The sequence below is a fragment of the Lepidothrix coronata genome, unplaced genomic scaffold (genome assembly GCF_001604755.1).
Source record: "Lepidothrix coronata isolate B3197 unplaced genomic scaffold, Lepidothrix_coronata-1.0 Scaffold86, whole genome shotgun sequence".
Taxonomy (NCBI): domain Eukaryota; kingdom Metazoa; phylum Chordata; class Aves; order Passeriformes; family Pipridae; genus Lepidothrix; species Lepidothrix coronata.
Genome location: NW_016690266.1, coordinates 1,231,878 through 1,252,979, shown reverse-complemented (window position 1 = coordinate 1,252,979; position 21,102 = coordinate 1,231,878). Strand labels below are relative to the sequence as shown.

At 38.5% G+C, this 21,102-nt stretch overlaps 2 protein-coding genes across 2 annotated transcripts in view; one reads left to right on the top strand and one right to left on the bottom strand.

Moving 5' to 3' along the window:
- The window catches only part of LMLN (leishmanolysin like peptidase), a 16,076-nt gene extending 2,371 nt beyond the window's left edge, over window positions 1–13,705 (top strand). The window contains exons 6-17 of the mRNA XM_017820916.1: window positions 240–418; window positions 1,089–1,194; window positions 1,467–1,561; window positions 2,408–2,525; window positions 3,421–3,528; window positions 4,259–4,335; window positions 5,410–5,520; window positions 6,201–6,333; window positions 6,928–7,087; window positions 7,870–8,000; window positions 8,726–8,936; window positions 9,535–13,705. Of these exons, the coding sequence (XP_017676405.1) occupies window positions 240–418; window positions 1,089–1,194; window positions 1,467–1,561; window positions 2,408–2,525; window positions 3,421–3,528; window positions 4,259–4,335; window positions 5,410–5,520; window positions 6,201–6,333; window positions 6,928–7,087; window positions 7,870–8,000; window positions 8,726–8,936; window positions 9,535–9,629 (1,524 nt within the window). The 3' untranslated portion in view covers window positions 9,630–13,705. The remainder of the gene's footprint in view (window positions 1–239; window positions 419–1,088; window positions 1,195–1,466; window positions 1,562–2,407; window positions 2,526–3,420; window positions 3,529–4,258; window positions 4,336–5,409; window positions 5,521–6,200; window positions 6,334–6,927; window positions 7,088–7,869; window positions 8,001–8,725; window positions 8,937–9,534) is intronic.
- Window positions 13,706–13,943: 238 nt separating this feature from the next.
- Window positions 13,944–21,102, bottom strand: part of LOC108500211 (glycerol-3-phosphate dehydrogenase 1-like protein) — a 15,207-nt gene continuing 8,048 nt past the window's right edge. The window contains exons 4-8 of the mRNA XM_017820917.1: window positions 20,455–20,593; window positions 18,689–18,801; window positions 17,624–17,857; window positions 17,367–17,473; window positions 13,944–15,914 (exon numbers count right to left, since the gene is read on the bottom strand). Coding sequence (XP_017676406.1) covers window positions 15,818–15,914; window positions 17,367–17,473; window positions 17,624–17,857; window positions 18,689–18,801; window positions 20,455–20,593 — 690 coding nt within the window. The 3' untranslated portion in view covers window positions 13,944–15,817. The remainder of the gene's footprint in view (window positions 15,915–17,366; window positions 17,474–17,623; window positions 17,858–18,688; window positions 18,802–20,454; window positions 20,594–21,102) is intronic.

Below are 21,102 nucleotides of genomic sequence, written 5' to 3'. Positions count from 1 at the left end.
CTTTTTTTTTTTTTTTTTTTTTAAAGCTCCCATCTTCATGGTGTCTGATAAATCAAAAGAGCCAGTCATTTGAAAGCTATTCCTTGGCTCTGGTTTTGTTTACTCTCTTCATAGGGCGTTTTTTTACCTTCTGCTGTTTTACAATGGGATTTGTTCTCAGCTTCAAGCTAATTAAATTGTCATACGAAATTTTGATCATAGATAAAGTGTATTAATTGTCCCATTTGAACATTGCAAAGCAATGCAGGGTGTACAACGAGAGTGACTGGCACCGCAGGCCCACTGGCTCGCCTGACCAAGAAGGGGTTCGAGATGCTGACTTTGTGCTCTACGTTAGTGCTCTCACTACTGAAAGGTGTGGCCATGAAAATATCATTGCATATGCAGCCTACTGCCAGCTGGAAGCTGAAATGGACAGGCAAGTATTCCCTCTGTTGCAAACTCTTTTTTAAATTAAGCTTTCAAGTTTTTTCATTGTTCAGTTGTGGAATTTAATTGTTTGCTTGTGTTGTATAACAAGGTAGGGGTCATTATTGAAATAGACAAGTGCTGTATTTATGTGAAAACACAAAGCCATCAAACAGTGCTTAACTTGCAAAGTTGAGTCACATGAGTTAAAGCTAATCCTCCACTGTTAATGCCTAAACTTTATCTCAAGATCCTCTTTCTGGTGGAGTGCTTCATGTGTTCATGTGTTCACGGAGTCATGTGTTCACAGACTTAAAGGAGAATGCAAGTGGCTCTACTTACATGGCTCTTGTTTCCAGCTCAGTTGTAGTCACTGTCACAGGCTTTGTACCTCTGTAGGGTCTTACCTAAATTCAGATCTCTTAGGCTGTTGTCACTGACACCTTTGCAGAACACTGAGTGTAGGGATTGGTTGATCCCACCTCCCCCCATCCCCACAGTAAACTAGTCACTGAATCCTTAACAGATAAAACATTCATAAATGATTGGGTAAGTTGTTTGGAAGGACTTATTTTTACATTAGTCTGTATTTTCTTTAATCTTCTACTGCTTCAAGTGAATGTGATTTGAATTTGCTAGTATTTTACTGAAACCCATTTAACTTTAAAACTGTCTTCCAGGCCAATAGCAGGATATGCCAACTTGTGTCCAAATATGATTTCAACGCAAGCTCAGGAATTCATTGGCATGTTGTCTACAGTGAAACATGAGATCATCCATGCACTGGTGAGAGTTGATGTTATAAAATGTGTTTCCCTGAAATTGGTGCCTGCTTGCTCACATGCCTCCAGCTTGTTGTAAGAGGAGGATGTTTGATGGAGGAAAGCTCTTGCTTTGCCTCCTTGAATTTATGTGTTATTTGCCTTGGAGCACATTACTTGCAGTGTATGTGCTACTTGCAGTGTATCTGTGCTGGGGTGGGAACTCTTTCATGGCATTTGAGTTTGGATGTAAATGTCTTACCAAAGGTTTCCATGTGCTTGTTTTTTAACCTGAAGGGGTTCTCTGCTGGACTGTTTGCATTTTATCGTGATGATGATGGAAAACCTTTGACACCAAGATATGCAGATGGACTCCCTCCTTTTAATGAAAGGTATTACATGTTTTTTGGACCTCTTGGTACTCCCATTGAAAGATATTTTCCTGTTGCCTTTTTAGGATGTGTTCTTGCCTGTTGAAAATCCAGCTTCATTCCATTATTAGAGCACTTTGCCTGTATTATGTTCAAACATTGGTATGTGGTGGTTTTTTAGTCTTTCTTTACACTGCTATTGAGCACTTGTATTATCCACATGTATTACAAATTAAGACAGGATTTCATTTATCAGGAGACTTGAACTTAAGCATTACAATGACCTGTGCCTAAATTTTGATGCTGATGAACACCTCTCTAAATGGAGAATTGTGTTTTCTGTAGGCTGCCTAATGTCAGTGCAGTTTGTTTTTAAGATACGTATCATTCAAGGTTTATAGTTATGCGGAACTGGCGATGTGTGTAGTCTGCTGTGTGAGTTTTCTGACTTGTTATAGAATGAACAATTTGCTTTTTTTTTTTCTTTGTTTAGTTGATGTGGTAGAAATGTTCTTCTAGAGATTTTTTTGGAGGTGGAAGGGTAGAGAGCCTTCTTTGTTCACCTTTTTATAATAGCCATTCTGAGATTTTGAATTTTGTTTCTTACCCTCTTGGTAACAGTCGAAAATATATCTTGAGTTTATAGACATGTTTTTAATAATCTTATTTTGCCTTGTTGAATCAGAGTTGTGTGTATAATGAACACATATCTTAAAAAGGAGAAATGTTGCATAATAAAATTTTTAATTTAGAAAGCTTGGAGGGAGCACAGAGACTATCCGTGATTCTGTTTCTTACGGAGAAAAATCTTTTCACAGTAGCAAGTCTTTGTGGGAAAGGTTTGTAACCAAAGCATTCTCCTTGCAGCCTAGGTTTGTATCAGTGGAGCAATAAAGTCGTGCAGAGAGCAGTGAGGTTGTGGGACGTACGTGGTGGCAAAATGCTGCGCCATGCTGTTCACCTTCTGGTAACGCCTCGTGTAGTCGTAAGTGTGGAGTAACTTCTAAACTTCGTGTGCCAAGGTTCCCATCATGTTCTCGAGTCATAAAATATTCCTTACTCTTTAAGAAGTAATAACCTAATGTTGAATACCCTTTCCCTGAAAGCACGGCCCAAAGCCTACTCCGTTAAGACCGTGTAATTAGTTGAGAGGGTGGATCCAAAGTGGAAAATGGGTGGCAGACAGTATGAAATAAATAAATTTGACTTAATATTGAAAGACAAGGAAGGCACTGGGAAGTAAATTATGAAAGGTTAAGCAAAACTGATGTTGAAGAGATTCCTTAATCCTACTCTTTAGATGTTTTCCTTCAGACTTAGACACCTAGTATTCCTGTTCCTTTAACAGATAGCATTGTCATTGCTTTTCTCATTTGTAAGATCATTCTATTTTCTACTTTTCTCTTTAAAAGCATTGTTTTAATATTTTCTCTAATTTTATTGATTACAAAATAATATAGTTAACGTTTTGTCATGTTTAAAAAGAAATTCCTCGAGTTTTCTTGGAAATCTTTCTTACTTCCCATGCCTCTGACTCTCCCTCTGTGCCATCAAAAGAACATATACTCATAAGTTGTAGTGTTAATCATATTTGGCCACAGATAATCTTTTTGTTTGTTTTAAATCTAACACAGTATATGGAGCAAACTTGGATTAATTACCCCTCGTTTTGCTCATTTATTACCAGGAGATGAGTAGGCAGAGTGTTAGGTTCTTGGTGGCTTAGTCAGCCTCTGAGTAGAAGTGTTTTACATTGAGAAGAAAATAAAATAGTAAAAAATGAAATGCTGAAATACTTTTAAAAGATAATTATAGAGCAGCAGGACTGCATGTGGGTCTCTATCTCAATATTTTGAGAGTTGTAAATGTTTTCTTTCTAGGAAGAAGCTCGAAAACATTTTAATTGTCCAATTCTAGAGGGAATGGAGCTTGAAAATCAAGGTGGCATGGGTACTGAGCTCAATCACTGGGAGAAGAGATTGTTGGAGGTTAGTGCTGACACTAGGAATGAAAGGGGATGTGGCAATGTCTCTTCCCTTCACCTTGATTTTTAGGTTTAGTGTGGTACCTACTGGAACCTTGAAAATGCAGGAGTATCAAACCTCACTGAAATACATCACAAACAGTACTTAATACTTAAATACTTAAATTTATCCAGAAATGGGACATTTATCTCTTAACCTTTTTGCTAAGTCTCAGAGTATGAGTTTGAGATGCTTACTGAAAAACTAAATGTCTCTTACTTCTGTCTGCCATTTACCCTTTTGAGGAGGTTTGCTTCCTTTTTAGTGCAAGGGGGATAGTCCTTTGAATCATTTCAACTTTGTTGCCCTCTGCTTCATATATCAAATATGTGATCATTCTTCATTACCTTGACTTCATCTCTGTTCATGTGCCCTGGCATTGGCTTTTGCCATCTGTCTTCCAGAACCTTGTCTGATCAAGAAAACACTTATTTTCCTCCTGACATTTAAACTAATTTTTATTTATAACTTTGTGCTGTGTTAGGTTTTTGGCAGAGGTACACTTTCTAGTCACTGGTGTATGCAGTGAGGTAACCTAGAAGGGAAATGCTTCAGGACAGACCTTTTATGAAGGAGGATGGGATTTGATTGTCAGTAGTAAAAAGAGACTGGGAATAAAATGCCTTTTCATAGGAAGGATTTTCTTACAATGATGATTTTCAGTGGCTTACTAATAGTAACTGGTAACTTTCAGAATGAAGCAATGACTGGATCCCATACTCAGAATCGAGTCTTTTCCAGGATCACCTTGGCATTAATGGAAGACACAGGGTAGGAATTAAGAACAGGGGTTGGGGTTTGGTTCATTCGTGTTTGGTTTTCATTGTACTTGATCTTATTTAGAATTGATGCATTTGTACTTACCCATCTGCACCACAGCAGCTAATCCTCATAACTGGCATTACACTAAACAAGGAGTTAGACCCCGTATGTTATTTTTTCTTCATGTATTTCAAAACCCATTCTTAATTTAGCCTTAAAAAGCAGGTATTGCAATGCATAGTACTGTTTCTGGGAGTCTGTTTACTTTTTTTCCTGATGTAAGTCTTCTCTAATTGCATACAGTAAATATTGATTTTTTTTTTTCCCCAGCTCTTCTTGCAGATAGAAAACAGAAATTGCCTAAAATGTCATCTTTCTGTATGCATTGTTCCTTTGCAGATCATGAAATTTTCTTCTAGTTCATTGGGAGCTTGAAAAACAGTGTAATTGTAGTATATTTTGTTACAGGCAGGGATAGTTTCCCTTTTTCTTAATTTGAAGACCTTAAGGCATAGTACGAAGTTTTTTGAGCTGAGTTTTATTAACCAGAACGCTAATTTTTGAAGTAACTATGTTCTTGTTATAAATGAAGCCAGTAATCAAGGATTCTTAGCAGCAAGGCTGTTTATTCGATAATGAACGAGCAAAGCAGCCCTTTGCAAAAGGGGGCCTCACCAATAGGCACACCCTATAGAGTGGTTTGCAGTCTTTTATACATTTGTTCCAGGAAAGTCACCACCCAGTTTCGTTTCTTGGTTGTGATGGCAGTTTCGTTTTTTGGGCCACGCAGGCTCTTATCAGTGCTTGAGGGGAAAACTTCAAGTTCTCCTTTTTCTTATCTTTTGGATAGCTTCTTTCCTTACGCATGCATATTTACTCGTTGCATATATAAGCAGTATACTTTTAAGTCATATTTGGCCTTAGTGGTATATATTTGTTAAAAGCAAATTACATAAGCGTATTTACATGAGCATATTTAGTATATTTACATTCGGCAGTTTGAATAACCCTCTATTTCTTGTTCTTTATTAACATGAATCATTGCAAAATTCCTCACGTTCTCGTTTTAAAACCCCTTTACAGGTGGTATAAAGCAAATTACAGCATGGCAGAGAAATTAGATTGGGGACGCAATAAAGGCTGTGACTTTGTAATGAAGAGCTGCAAATTCTGGATTGACCAAAAGAGGCAAAAGTAAGGATACAGTCTTCTAAAAAAAAATTGAGAGGAAACCCTGGTGCTTGTTTGTATTTGTCTTTCGAATGTAACTCAGTGAAAAGAAGTAGGGGCACATATAGATGAACAAGGAATGCTGCGCTGCATCCCACTCAATACAATAAATACAGAGCCAAACATCTTAGGGTGTAGGATGCATTTACACTATGAGAAGGCTGTGCTTCAGAGAGGATGGGTAGGTCTTAATCTAAAAGTGTTTGCCTTCTCATTTTGTCCCTTTTAATTGGAAATGCAGCCTGGGTCATTTTGCATTACTAGACTGTACTAAAAGCAACAAAGGGAGGTGATAGGCATCTTCAAAACAAAGCCTGCCTTGTTTGTTCCTTTCAATACTCATACATTCCTAAGACACAGCTGCATAGTGGGCCTGTTTTGCTTGTATATTTTTTTTTAAGTTTACAAAGCAGTGTCATTAAAACTAAATAGGTGAGTGCATTGTAATTTTGATCACTGGCTTGATATTCTGAAAGGTCATACCCAGACAAATAACAGTAATTAGCCTCCAGAGAAGAAGTTGATGGTTCTTTGTGTCATTGTAGGGGAGAATGGGAACAAAGAATCTAGACAGACTGTTTATGTAAAGCAGTTAAAGTGATCTAGTGGGATTTTTATTCTTCTTTTTTTCTTTCTTTTTTGAGGAGGCAATTAATCAGTCCATACTGCGACACTTTGAGGAGTAATCCTTTGCAGTTAACCTGCAGACAGGACCAAAGAGCAGTAGCAGTGTGCAACTTGCAAAAGTTTCCAAAGCAGTTACCTCAGGAATATCAGGTATAATGGATCTTACTTTAACAAATAACTGAAGTGTTTTCATTGTTAAGCTTTGCAGCCAGATGATTATATTTTTGGTTTTTTGGTTTTTTTTTTCTTCTCAACTAGTAGCTAAGGGTAGATAATGTGAAAAATGTCTGCCTAGTTTATTCCAAGGAGTCTGAAAAAAACCCCTTGTGATATTAATAAAACAATAAGGAGGTTTCTTGACCATCTAACCAAATACCAGATGGAAAAGTTGCTGTGTAAAAGAAATCCCTCAGAATGTTTTGTTTGGGGTATTTCTTCCCCTAGTCTGCTGCCCTGCACACTAAGAAATGTGTTCTGTTTACATCTCAAGGAATGCACTGATTACAAAGAGGGGAGGCAGGGGCAGGAGTGGGGAGTGATACATACAAATGTGAATCTCTGCATTATTTATATATTCTTAAATACTTCCGGTTTTTCTGGTTCATGGGTATTGTAAGTTGCTGTTAACTGCATTCCTGAGTGTCACAACTGGTGTTCTTACAGGTGTAGTGATTGGGTCTGTTTAAAAACAGTTGTACACTTGTCTTTGCACAAACTGCTTCACTACTGTATTTTGTTTTGCAGTACTTCGACAATCTTAATGGAGTACCAGCAGAAGAATTGCCTTATTATGGTGGCTCAGTAGAAATTGCTGACTATTGTCCCTTTAGTCAGGAATTCAGCTGGCATTTAAGTGGTGAATTTCAACGCAGTTCAGACTGCAGAATAATTGAAAACCAACCAGGTCAGTACTCAGGTTTTCAATATGATATTGCAGAGACTGCATTTCTTAATTTGAAATGGACTTGCTGTATATTCAAACTAATTGGATGTGAATTTTTTCACTAGTCAGGTTTTACCCTACCAGCTGTGTAAACACTGTGTTGGGGTTAGAAGCATAGCAGTACTACCTTGTACACCTAGGAGGCAGACTCCCACATCTAATGCAAGAATTGCCGAAGAGCAGAACAGATAATAACCCCAAATGATCCAGATATAACACAAAGGGTTAGGGTGGGTGGGTTGGTTGTTTTTTGAGTGTCTGAAACATAATTCCACTTTCCTCTTTTGTGGGGTTTTTGTTCAAGGCAAGGAGCTTTGCAAATTACCGGAATATGGGTAGTGCATGGATGTTCAGTACTGCAGAACTGCAGAATGCTGGAGGATATTACCTGTCTGTGCAGTTGTATCAAAAACAAACAAACACACCCTCTGCCCTGAAGCCAGAAATCACAGCTGGTGCTCCCTGGCGGCAAGCATAACCACATAGTTCTGATGGAAAATGCTTGCTGGTTGGGTTTTTTTTGTGGTTAGTTGACTGGTTTGTTTGGTTTTAAAATCTTGTGTTTCTTCCCACTTTATTTTCAAGATGGTATAATTCCCAAATTGATGATGATTAAGGGTCTGAAATATTCCAAAAGTAAACTTTAAGTTGCATGTGGAGATATTGACCATTATAGGCTTTTAAGTTGATGTGGACTTTGTTTCTCTAGTAAGTTGCAATTAAGTATATTCCTTCTACCTTAGATCCTACCAAAAACTATGGTGCAGAGAAATATGGACCAAACTCTGTATGTCTTATTCAGAAATCTGCTTTTGTTATGGAACAGTGCAGGAGGAAACTCAGTTACCCTGACTGGGGTAGTGGATGTTACCAAGTAAGTATGTGTTGGTTTTTTTTTTTTTTTTTTTTTTTTTTTTTTAAGTAACACTTAGGAGAAAAGCCAGGTATAAAATGTCAGCTATGACTTAGAACTTTGCATCTGCACACTGAACATGATCTTCTCTCCCTCAAATCTCTAAGTCATTTGACATGCTTTGAAAACAATTATCTTCCACCCGTAAGCCTGTAATTTAGCTAAGTTAAGTGTGTGACCTCTGGGATGGCTTGTGTGTTACTCCAAGTCTTGCTAGGGACATCATCTGTCTTAGCTGAAGAGAAAGTGTCACTGGGGTAAGAAGGAATAATTATATGAAATGTTCTGTTGTTGAAGCTTAATGCTAATTAGTCACTCTGATTTTTCAGAGGTGGAGAGCACTGTGCACATGTCACTTATTTTTCATTATCTTCATTCTCTTCAGGACTATCTCACTAATGGTGTCACATTCAACAGCTGCACAACTAAAAAGTAGACATGAGCAGAAGCCAAATTTTACTTATTCTCAGTTGATGATCTGCATCATTGCACAAAATGCAATGTGTAAAAGAATGCTTTAAAGCATTCCTGAACCGAATAGTTGCTCTGAGTGCATTAAAATACCTGCAGTTCATCTGTGCTCTAATACCAGGTGTTTACTGAATGTCCCATTTACTTATCGAAAGAGCCTCCAAACCCCCGCTGTGATAAAGTGTAATACCGACTTGACTCTTTTTTATTTTAAGGTTTCTTGTTCTCCACAAGGGCTGCATGTTTGGGTCAAGGACACTGCGTACTTGTGCAGCCGCTCAGGTCAGGTATTAACTGTGAGCATCCAGATGAATGGCTGGATACATGTTGGGAATCTGCTCTGCCCAGCCTGTTCAGACTTCTGTGACTCCTGCCCCCCAGAGCGGGATCCTCCAGCTTCTAACCTAACAAGAGCTGCACCCATTGGTAGGTTGCCTTATTTGCTGAAGTGAAACTTTAATGTTCTATAGCTGAAAATTTCAAAGATTTGTGTCAGCTCTGACCGTTGGGAGCAGGAAAGAAAAGCCATGGCTATTCAGAGATCCCAGGTGTAGGAGGTAAAGGAAGATAGCAAAGGTGCCCTGCTTTTTGCTCTGCGGTTGTGCAGAATGGTGGCTAACCCAGGAGAAATGTGTCTGAAACATAACTCCTTCATGTCATGTCTCCTGGTAATCATCCCAGAAATCTAGCTTTAGCCTGGGAATTTACCAGGAAATCCAGTCTGTGTTTTGAAGGCCATATCATTATTGTAATCTTAAAAACTGTCACCTCGTGGAAAGTGAGTTCTCACTTGTGTAACTTCCCATTGACAGTGTTAGTGTTGTAATCCAGCACGAAAGATCAGAGTCAGTTTTCTTTTTGAGGGAGGTAAAAAGCTTAATTCACTAAATACCAGTTAATGTTTAGTCAAGAAGTTTGCTTAAGCTCTTTCATGGTTTTTAGTGTTCTCTTTGTTATTTTATCTTCTCTTTAAATATAAAATTTATAAACTTTATGGTTTTTTGTTTGTTTGTTTTTATTTTAGACTTGTGCTCCTGCTCGTCCAGCCTGGTGGTAACCCTTTGGCTACTGATGGCCAACTTAATTCCCCTGCTAACAGGATTGTTTCTCTGTGCATAGAGTTAAGCTCGGGGCCAGAAGATGTTCCGAGATGATATATTATTATGTTGCACTCCTTACTGTGGAGCACAGAGTATTTGTCTCTGCAGGAAGCTGTCTTCTGCTGAACCTCATCTCTCCTGGCAAGTATTGGTGCAGGCAGTAGTCAGGGAGGTGCTGACAAAAGCAGCCAGAGTTTTGAGAGGAGGAAAATTTACCTTGTCATCTCAATAAGTGCCAGTATTTTCCTGAATTGCAACCTTTGGTTTTTTTGACTCAGTAGCAAGATCCACTATGCCAACTGTGTTAGACTACCTGGCAATTCAGTTAAGATCTGAAACAAGAACTCTTCTGTAACAGAACTGAGGGTTGTTTTGGTTTTTTTGTTATGTCTGTTGTGTGACAGGTAGCATAGTATCCTCAAACTGGAAATATACCTCAGTGGTTTAGTTGAAAGCCATGTAAAAATAAGTTGTTGTCACTGCTAATAACCCAGGCCTGAACAGGTTGGGAATTTGTTTGTTTTGTCAATTCTTACAATTTATGGGTGAAGGAATAATTTAATGGGATAGATCAGTGGTTAGCAGTTGTCACCACAACTTGATTTTGCAGCTTTGAGGCTTCTCAGAATTCATACTAGGTAAAGCAGCTAATTCTTGGGGTTCATTTGCATATACCTACATGCACAAAATGGAGTTTCAGACTGATAATGAAGACAACTGTCTAGAAATCCCATTCTCATTTAGCATGTGCCAGTTCTACTGTGAAATTTAATACATAAAATATTTGAATATTCTCAGAGTAATTTGCTGGGCAAATACATTTCAGTACTGATATCCAGACTGTAAAACTGGGATAGAATTTACGATCATTTTTTATTTTGTTGGTTTGTTTCTTAAGTAATGAATGATGGCATTATTGTTTCTTAAATAGTATTAACATAACTGCAAATGTTCTCACTTTTTGTTGAAGGGCAAACCAGTAGCAATGGCAGCTATAATCTTACAGGACCATGATGATGTCTCTAGACCAAAAACTATATTGAATGTGTAAGGAAAATCTAATCTGTTTTCCTTTTTTTTATTTTCCACCTCCACTTTCTCTTGCACATGTAAATACTGTGGATTATTTGAGTATTTGCAATAAGTTGAGAATCAGATGTTTTGAAACACTTGCGGGTACACTTTGCTACAAAACTAATAATGAGAAAATATAGAAGAGGAAGGAAAGGAGTAAATATCAAGCTAAGGAGAGCTGCTCTATAGGACCCTTGTAAGGATGGTTTTATAATGTATAACAAATAGTCCCATTTAGAGTAAAAGAAACTGTCACGTGATTCAATCCACTGTCTGTCCTTTTAGGATAGTTTTCATACTTGGAAGAGTGTTAAACTTGAGGGAATGGACGTGCCCAGTGCACTAAAAAAGTGCAAAGATGACGTTACTCTGCTTCTTAAATGTGCTGTGATATTAGAATTGTCAGTGACTGGATCCCTTTCTAAAATGGAAGGTAGGGAGGTGGAGTAAATTTTATTTAGCTATAATTAAACTTTAAATTATTAAAGGACTTCCATCGTGATTGTAAGAAATTCTTAGTGCCTACTGGACTTGTTTGTTGTTTTTTTTATTTAAAGAAACTCTTAGGACACTGCTGAGGCAAGTAAGGTGCAACCTAAAACTGTCTGAAGGCATCACAGTTGAGAGTACCTTGCACTGGGTTATGTCCCCTTCTTGACTGCAAGTTAAGTTTGCTTTGAATTATACAAGGCCTAGGCTAGACTTAAACCAGTGTTTCAGAGAAGCAATACAAGTCAGGACTCTAATGCTTTAAATTTGTGCAAGTTCAAATTACGAAACACTTAAGATTGATAAGTGAACACTAATCAATCAGTCAATGTAAATTGATTCCTTGGAAACATAAAGGTTTGAGAATACATCTTAGGTCCCAGAGCTTGATATTGTATTTTTTCTGTTGTGCAATAATGCAGTTGAAATGGTATCACTCAACAACAATGCTTTTGATACTTGAAAAAAATTACTGGTTATTTTTCCTTACTGTGGAATATTTGCACTGTCTGAACTTTCTGGTTAACTTTATACCTGTTAAACTTTTTAACTGGTGTTAATTTATTGTGCTCAGTATTTGATATGCTGGTCTCCTGTCTGTGTAAATGTGAGATTTGTTATATTTAATTGAATATTTTTATCTTCTACACAGTTGTTTATCTTGAGAGTTTTTCTTCTTTTAATCTCTCTTCCTGAGAATTAACTGAAAGATGGCTTAGAAAGTCGATGCTTACCTACTTCTGAATTGTATGCATTAATTAAAGAAAGGGGCTGTAGTGCTTTGTACTGACAGGGAAAAATCTATGGGAGCTCTTGTGGTCAAGGTCACCAGTACCTGCTGAGTAGCTGCATCAGTGAATCCAGTGAAGTAAAACTGCTACTGCCTTAATAATCTGAGATTCCAGTCGTAATTTCTTTGGTGTGCAGCCCTTCAGCTGGCTGTGAACTGCAGAACTGGACGTGACTTTGGGGGGTCGGGTGGGGAAAGTACTCCAGTCAGAAAAATCAATGTATTGTGTCCCATCAGTGGGTTAGCAGCTGTTAGCAGCTGTAGCCTTGTGGGAACTGCCAAGGAATGTGTCAAGTTCAATTTAAAGTGACAACGAACTGGTAATCATCATAAAGAATATTTGAGTAAAGCTGACTACCTCAGTTGTGCTTGTCTTTGCTTCTAGCCTGCTGTGAACTTCCAAATCTTAAGATGAATTAAGTAAAAACATCTCAGGTTTCTAAGAATAAAGTAAATACAGTAGGAAGCATAAGCCATTTTTGAGTGTAGAACATAGCTAAAAATGTAGCTTTATACCAATCAGTTGTGTAGCCTTAAGTGTAGTTTATGCTGTAAAAATCAGAATCGCTTTTAAATAAATAGGAAGTTTGCAGGCATCTCCATTAGGTGTCCTGACTGCAGGTGGCCAGTCTGTCCTATTGCATCTTTTATGCCTGAAAACTTTGAAATGTAGCCCAGTTAAGCCTTTGTGTTCTCACCGGCGTAAATGGGGCACCAGGAGCCCTACAAGTTGTGCTAAGAGATACATGAGGTAGCTCACCTGTAGTAGAAACATTTTCAGTATGTAGTGTCTACAGTTTTAATTTTTAAAAAAAACATTCCATGTTTGCTTAGGGAAATAAATTAGTCTTGTGGACTTTTCTGACCCCGGTAGTTCAAAGCATTTCAATTAGAAGTCAAGGGAAGTCATACTTTAGGAACACATTTTTCTAGTGTTTCAATTACAAGAAATAATTATAGCTTTTGGCTGGAGAATGCAGCAGGTAAAACCACACTGAAAAGCAGCAATTCATTCCTCCTGAAATGAGTTGAGGTCTTGGGAGACTGTCATGGCCTTTGGTGTAGGTTAATTACTGAAAGAGAATCGTGTCCCCCGTTAGTTGACTGTCAGTCCAAAGCAGCTCATTCTTTCTACTGTGCATTAGTGAATTGGGAAGATATATGTCACTTAAGAGCAGACATCTCCACAATTCCTCATGAGGGCCAGTTGTTTTTAAATCTTCCTGTACTGGAAATCTTTCTGCTTAATTGTATTCCAATAGAGAGGGAATCATATGTCCTTTCATCCCCTCATTTCCAGGAAGTGACTTTCAGCCAGCTGAGCAGCTCAAGGTCTTTTCCCCGTGAGATTGAAACCCCGGTTTTTGCTTGTCTGGTTGTGTGGGTGCTGCTCCTGTGTGTGTATTGCTCTTCAGGATTTGGGGCTATTTGTACACTGAATAATGTGGTCTTACACTACCAGACTTTCAAAGTGCAAATGTTGCCTTTCAAATATGAAGCTTACCTTGGAGATAAAACAACTGTTTTGAGAGAACTGGCTGACCTTGAACATGTGTTTCCTATTTTGGTACAGAATGTAAATATAGAACTAAGTATTTTACACTGATTTTGGCTGGATTGAGATATAAGGGCTAATTTGTGTTATTTATGGAGTAAAAAAATTACTTATTTTACTGGTTAAAAAAAATATGTTATAAAAAAAAAGACAAGACTGTTCATCAATAAAATGTCTGTAGAAAATTGATTCTTTTTGTCCTTTTCTTTGAGAGCTGATGATGATTTAACTGCGAGAGTAAGCGCAGTAAAGGACCACTATTACAATAGTAATTTATTTTGTAAGAATGTTGAAAAATGAAATTACATCAAGTCTTCATATTGATCACTTTATTAAACTGTTATTTGATACACTTTGAATGTAAAATGTTCTATGTTATTATTAGCTCATACATGACTTATCAGAAATTCAGCCTGACGATGAAGTAAGGAGGTTCCTGAATTCTCTATCCCATCCTCATCTATTTGATACTTTAAAACTGTGCAATATATGTTACTTTTCCACTTGAAATTGAAGATCATAAATTCCCTGCTTTGTGAAAAGGATTTGGCCACATGATTCCCATTTCAGTGGAAGGAATGTTGGTGTTGCCCTCTGAGCCTCCAGCCGTTGGCTGTGACTGGAGAAGCTGAGCTGCCTTTGCTGCTGTCCAGCAGGGATCAGGGGTGCTGCAGCCATTGTTTGGTACTTGAGCTAGCTTTGCTAGCTGTGAGACTGAGATTTTTACAATATATTTGTAATTACAATACATTCGTATATATATTACTCTGATAATATTCCTCTATAATGAGTTGAAATGATTTTATAATCTTTTTTTCTTTCCTCTAAACAATCTACCTGTGAATACATAGCTTAAAAAAAACCCACTTGCCTTCCTCTCTGCTATTTTGAAAAATCAGATAAAGCACAGCAAAAGTAGGTTACTCTTCCTTTTTGTTTGCCTTCTCTCAAAATAGGAATCTTTCAAAAGGGTATTAAAGCTTATAAAATGCACCACTGTTCATTTTGTAGATGATTTTAACTCTGAAAAACACCAGGTATGTAAAGTTACCTAAGTACAACTATAAGGTTTAAAAACTTCAGTGGTTCTAAAGTTTACGCCATTGGTAGCACGATAAAAAAAACCCTGGCATGTGCACCAGGTTGTGTTTAAAATTCAGAAGTAGATGGAGATCTCTCTTGTGGAGTGTAAGATGCGTTGCTTAATCAGGATCAGGGCATTACTCTGCAGTCTGGAAAGGCATGGGTTGCTGCACTGGAGTCAGACCAGTGGAGTTTCCCAGTGGAGTTAAAATAGCAGCCCCGTTTCAAATGTATTTCTGTGCGTCTATAGCGGTCGTTTTCATACTTGTATGAAAGTCAAGTATCACAAACGGTTTTTCACTGTTACTTGTTGCGCCCTCAAAATAACAGCAGTGCACAAGGTGCAAGCTGAGCTGTGCATCCATCCTCTCTGCCATCCTCCACTTCTCCCCTCTCAGCTGGTACCGATTCATGACAAAGACTTGCTGAGAAAATCCGATGCGAACAGAAAGGTGTTCGGTTATTTCAAATTTTTTTTTCTGTATCTTAAAGGAATACAGTAAGTTTATAATGAAGGTCAGACTACTACTGATGATTCCTAGGGTCCCAAATTTGAAACAGTACCCCCATCCAAAACCCCTTATTTCTCCTTTCCCCCACGCTTAAACCATTTTATTTATACATCTGCTGAACACTTGTGCGTGTCTGAGCACAGTAACAATATTGATTTTTCCAGAGAGGCTTATACTGAGAAATGAAACCAAGGAGGGCCTAAATGTCACAAAATAAAAAATGTTATTTGTGTTCGAGGGGAATTATGGAATCCCAACATTTGCCCATGTGATTGCATGTTATTGCTGTCGGAGTTTTTTTTTTTAACTATAATTTGTCTGTTTGAATGAGTTCTTCAATTTTTCTGTATTTTGTGCTGTTCTGTAAGTAGCATTAGTAGGCAAAATGTTGAGGTTCTCATGAGCTGTATTGAGATCTTGTTATGGAAATTAGAAGGGGAACTGTTTTCAGTCAACAAGAAAGGAATTCTAGGGAAATGCCCACATTATTAATTCATACTGTTAAATTTTACATTCATTTCCTATTCCTTGGGTATAACGTTGAAATTAAAGGCAGATTATTTTACCCCCAGAACAAGGATAATGAAATACATTCTTTGCTGCCTTTACAGCAAGTGTTGTCACACAACCTGTTTCTATGATTGCTGGGTAGTGGACAGAAGTCTCGGGAAGGTGAGAATGCAGCCAGGGAGGAGAGGGGACCTCTACATGTGCTCTGGGTGGTTCTGCAGGCACATGATGAAATCCTGGATCGCTTGACCCTCATAGCAGATCTTGTAGATGGTTGTAAATAATGGAAACCTAAAAGAAGCACATAGCAATTAAAAAGTTGTTAAAAGTTTATATATACATTTCCATTCCATTTTAATGGAAAAAAAATTTGTTGTTATATTGAAAGTGGAAAAATTTTGTTTCTCTTTACAGTATACTTGTAACTTGGAGGTGCCTTTACTGGAAGACTACATAGGCCAATGAAGAGAAGCTAGGGGCAAATCTTGGGAGTGATAGCAGAGAAAAGCTGTCTTGGAGACAAAATTCCTATCCAATATTTTTTATTTAAAACCACTCTTGAATTGCATGTTCTCTCTTTCCTGCTGTGTGCAAAATGGATATATTATTTGGAGTCATTATTGGTATCTAAAGGACTACAAAGAAAGAAAATGTCTAATGATTTTCTTTTCATGGCTTAAAGGATTCTTTTCCTTTTATAAGCTGAATTAGTCATTATGTGGTAAAAAATGAGTCCACTGAATGACTTGGAGCTGAGTATGTAACTAAGTGCAATTATAGGATAATATTGGATCAAGTTGTGATTTAAAGTTCACATTCTGTCAAAATGAGCTTCTCTTTTCTCTCTCATTTTTGAAAGATAAAGCTACTTGAATCTTCTGTATCTGTTATAATTTCAATAGGGTTGGGTTTTTTTTAAGTATTCATTTAGCTGTGTTTGACCTCTCAGTACTGCTAATGGATGGGAGGAAATAGGATGGAGGGAAGTTTAGGTTTTCTGTTGTGTAAGATGAGGCAAAGGTTTCAAGCTGTAAATAATCTTACATCATCCCAAACAATTAGAGGTACTTTTTATCTCAGCAGTATTTGTGGTACTAAAGCATTGATATCAGCACATGTTACCTTTTAAGGCATGTAAAAATTTTGATTAGGAGTATGCTCCCAAATTTTGTACTGAGATAACCAAGTTAAGGTTTGCACTGAGAGCAGGACTGCTGCAAGCTGCAGTGGTGATACACTGAGAACAAGAAACCCTTTGATCGCAGATTGAACCCACACATCATATCTGCAGGCTGACTCTCTGTATGGCCTTCAATCTTGTTTGGGAGATGGGGATGTCTGGGAGGCTCCTTTACATTATTATTTCTTTTGTTTCCTATGTATGGGCTTAAGTGTTGGACTCCACGATCCTCTAGGTCCCTTCCAACTCAGAATATTCTGTGATTGTTTTCCTTGCATTTCTAGTATGTGATCTCTCATTTCTCTGTCTTTCCTTAGACACTAACAGTATCCCCTGAACTCTCTCCATGTCTGTGATTTGACTTCTAATGCTGCTCAGCCTCCATCCTATTCAGCTGACCATGGCAATGAGGAGTCAGGCCAGGCTCTACTAGTGGCCCAAGTTGTAGAAAGTAGTCATTGCAGAAATGAACAAGATAATTAAACACAAGTACTGCTAAGGAGGCTATGAAACACTTGTAATTTGCTGTTGATTCAGTTGTTTTTTTAAATCAAAGCACTTACTTATCCAGCATATTTTTCTGTTTCAGAATCTTGTAGACTTCAGCTGAGGTCTGAGGACCTTGCAGCTTTTGTCCATTCAGCATCTCGTTTTCCAGTTCCTCAATGGACTAGAAGAGAGAAGACTGATTACTTGGATCAGAGGGGATACTGCTGTGATACCAGCAGTTATCAAGAAGATAAACAGCTAATGATGCCTTTGTAAAACACAGAAGGATTTCTTCATACGTTAGTGTAAAGTATTTCATAATCCTCCTTACCTTTCCTGTGCGAGCAAAGGCTTCTGCTACTTTTCTGTTGCGACCCCCATAGCAGGTAGTGATCAGATCAGCAACTCCACAGCTTTCCAAAAAAGTGGCTATTGACACTGGTCCCTTGCAGAACATCTTGGCAAAGGCCACCATTTCCATGAGGCCCAAGCGTATCACTGCTGCCTTGGTATTATCACCGAAACTCAGTCCATCACAGAACCCAGCTCCCACTGCCACGATGTTCTACAAACAGAAGAGGGAAGGAAACAGTCAGACAAGGTGTGCACTAAGCTCTAAGAAAATCCCACAGCTCTGTTTTCATCAGAACAAGGTTTAATTTCCAATGGCCACAAGTTTATCTTATGAAGAAAGGGGCCAGGTAGTGAGTGTTGGACAAAAGTCACTGGACTTCTAGAAAATTTTTCAGAAGTACCTACTGTTATTCCCATGGGCAAAAATCAAAGCAGCTTGTTTTATACACTGATATTGCAATCATGTAGCATGTATGCAATTAATACTTTGTTCTTCTGCTAGTTCCAAGTCAGTACTCACTGACCTTTCTTCTATTTAACTATTTAAACTATCCCACGCCTTTCTAGGTTTTCTCTGAGGGTTTCTGATTTAAGCAGGCATGGGTTCAATGCTGATGCTGCAGTAGATCAAATTTTGGGCTTGCCTACAAAAATGATCAGTAGAATTGCCCTTTTCTACAGCTCTAAACATATTTTTCAGGATCCTAAGCACCTTTAACAACTCCTCACCATTGTTCTGCACTTCTCCCTTCCCATCTTCCACTTCCAAAAAAAAAAGCAGAAAGGATCACAGTCTGAAGTCACTTTCAGCACATATAGAATCTCACTGAAGTGCCCCCTCTTTGGAAACTTGGTAGTTTTGGTATTATTTCTGATTTTCTCTGTTTTCCGCATTGAAAAACTGGCACGTGAACTATGTATCTTGTCTGCACTCATTCAATCACATGGTGACAGGAGTCAAATTAGAACCCCTGGCTTACAGAAGGCTCAGGTGAGGGTAGTATTTGGCCCTAGTGGAACATTCTGGTTCGAAATCACTCACTTTTAAGGCTCCACAAAGCTCCACTGTATCGGAGTCAGGCACCACAGTAATCCTGAAATTGGGAGTCTGCATTAACTCTTTAAAGATTTCCCCTTGTGTTTTGTTTTTGCAGCCTGTGGGGAGGAAGGATGAAAGTTAGAATATTTTCACATGTTTCAGAGTGCACACAGTTAAGCTTAACCTGACATAAGGTTCCAGGGACCACTTCAGGTTTTGTGATCTCAGTAACTGGGTGTTGCTAAACCAGAGCAGTTCCCACTGCTGGAAGCCGGTGTTAAATGTAGGCAAGCCCCAGAGCATTGACCATCATCGCTTAATAAGATTTTAAAGAGCTTAAAAGTAGATGGCCCCTAATGCAGTATTCATTGTAAAACCACAGACCTTGCAAAAGATATTATTTACAAACCACTCTCTGTGCTTTCTGGTATAATTTCTGCTTTGAAAATGTAACGTGTCATTGCTAAGTACTGTTATGGAACACAAATGATTATTGCCCTATTTATTATTACAGAAGGATCCACAGATGATGAAGTTGAACGTGTGCACTGCTGGAAGCCTTTTCCTACCAGTTCTATGGAGGCCACATGTCATGTCTTTACAGTGCTTGCCCAAGGAGAGCCCCAAGTGGTAAAAGGATTGAGGTTTGCCTTGATTCAGAGAACCCATGGCCTGCTGGGCAAAGATTTCTGATTTGAGTTCCCCTTAAGTTTTATAGGAGGTAGCTTAGTTTCCTTCAGGGAGAGCTCAGCAATGATTTTACTGGCCTGGGGCACCACACTCTGATGTGGTAACTGGGCGGTTTCTGCCCCATCTCATGAGAAACTTTAGCTTTGCTTCTCATTCTTCACAATACCAATTCTCTCTGCGGTGGCTGTTTATGGGCTGCGTGGCTTTCTCTGAGGACAAAAGCAAGGGGCAAAGCTCTTTGCACAGTGATCATCACAACATGGCTTCAAACCAGGCCAGCAGAAGTTAAATTCTCTCCAGGAAAATTAATATAGCTCAGATCTCCTAATCATATCTGGTCCTATTTGGGCCTAGTTGCTCTGCCAGCAGCAAATACCCAGTTGGTACAGTTTTCGCTATTATTGTAACATTTGCAAGGCAAAGGAACACTATTGCAACACAATTTATTTTTCTTTTGCCTCCCCAACTATAGAAGGATGTAACTTTAATTTTGACTGACTTTAAAAAGCAATGTGTTTTAAAAACTACTGGATCAACTTTCCAAATCAGGTCAGACCCAGGCCTGGGAGGATCTGAGGCCGTGTCTTGGCAAGCAGTCTGAATGGGAGGAAGGAACAGAATGTTACTGGGAGTTTTTTCCAAAGAAAGAAATGTGAAGATGGAGAAATACACCTCTGGGAGTGTGAGCACATAGGAGCTTCTGATTACACTTCTCTATCTAGACTGTGTAGTGTATCAGCTGCCAATGTACTCAGTGTTGAGCTCTAAGACACAAAACGTGGCTCTTGCCAACTCCTACAGAAACAGGACTAAGCTGTGATTTTTTTAATGGATTAAATTAGCTCTAGCACTGAAAAACCCACTGTCAATTTGAATCTGTTCCTTCTAGCGCTGAACTCTTCAGAAATAATCCTGCCTCCCTGAAGGACCTCAGCAGGTACTGCTCCACTCTGGAACCACCGGGGACTACCTGGGACCTGTCACATCCCCCTGCTTCCTCCAGATGTTATCTTGTTGCCCAGCCACAGGTGATACTAAACCCCAGCTACCAGCTCAAATTGACTCTTTGCAATAGTTACCAATGGTGGTTTCACAGAACTTCTCGTCAGCCACTTCCTTGGCTATGTTGGCCCCCATAAGGACACTGATTTCTATTTTCAGGTGCTCTCGAATGAGGTCAGAGATGAGCTTCAGGCCATCAGGACCGTCATCAATCCCCTAAATAAAAGACAATAGTCAAAGCCAAGGTATTAGAATAGGAAAATGACAGCAGCAGACCACTGGTAAAGTAGAAGGTATTCTATTGCCTGCAGCTCTCGTTTTAATTGGAAAAAAATGGGGTCTTATATTCACTAGTGTTAGCCATGAATACAAATACCCTGGGTTTGTACTTTCATAACTGCAAAATCAAGGCAAGTTCAGGGAGAAGGAGTGACAGTCGAGGTAATCTTGCAAGAGGCCTCACATCCAGTGCTGCTGTCCCAAGGCTTGCTTTCTTTGGTTCTGTGTTTTTCTTTTCTGTTAAATTCCTGTAGTACAGAATCAAACCTTTAAAATAAGCCTATGAGCAGTGGCTTCTTCAGTATTAACCTAATTGTTTCTTTGGTATTGAGGAGTATACTGAACTGTCTTTTTTTTTTCTTTTTTTTACCAATCTGGGGGATTTTTTAAGTTAAAAAAGGTAGTAAATTTGCAGGAATTTCCTTTCTTTCCCATCCTCCTCTACT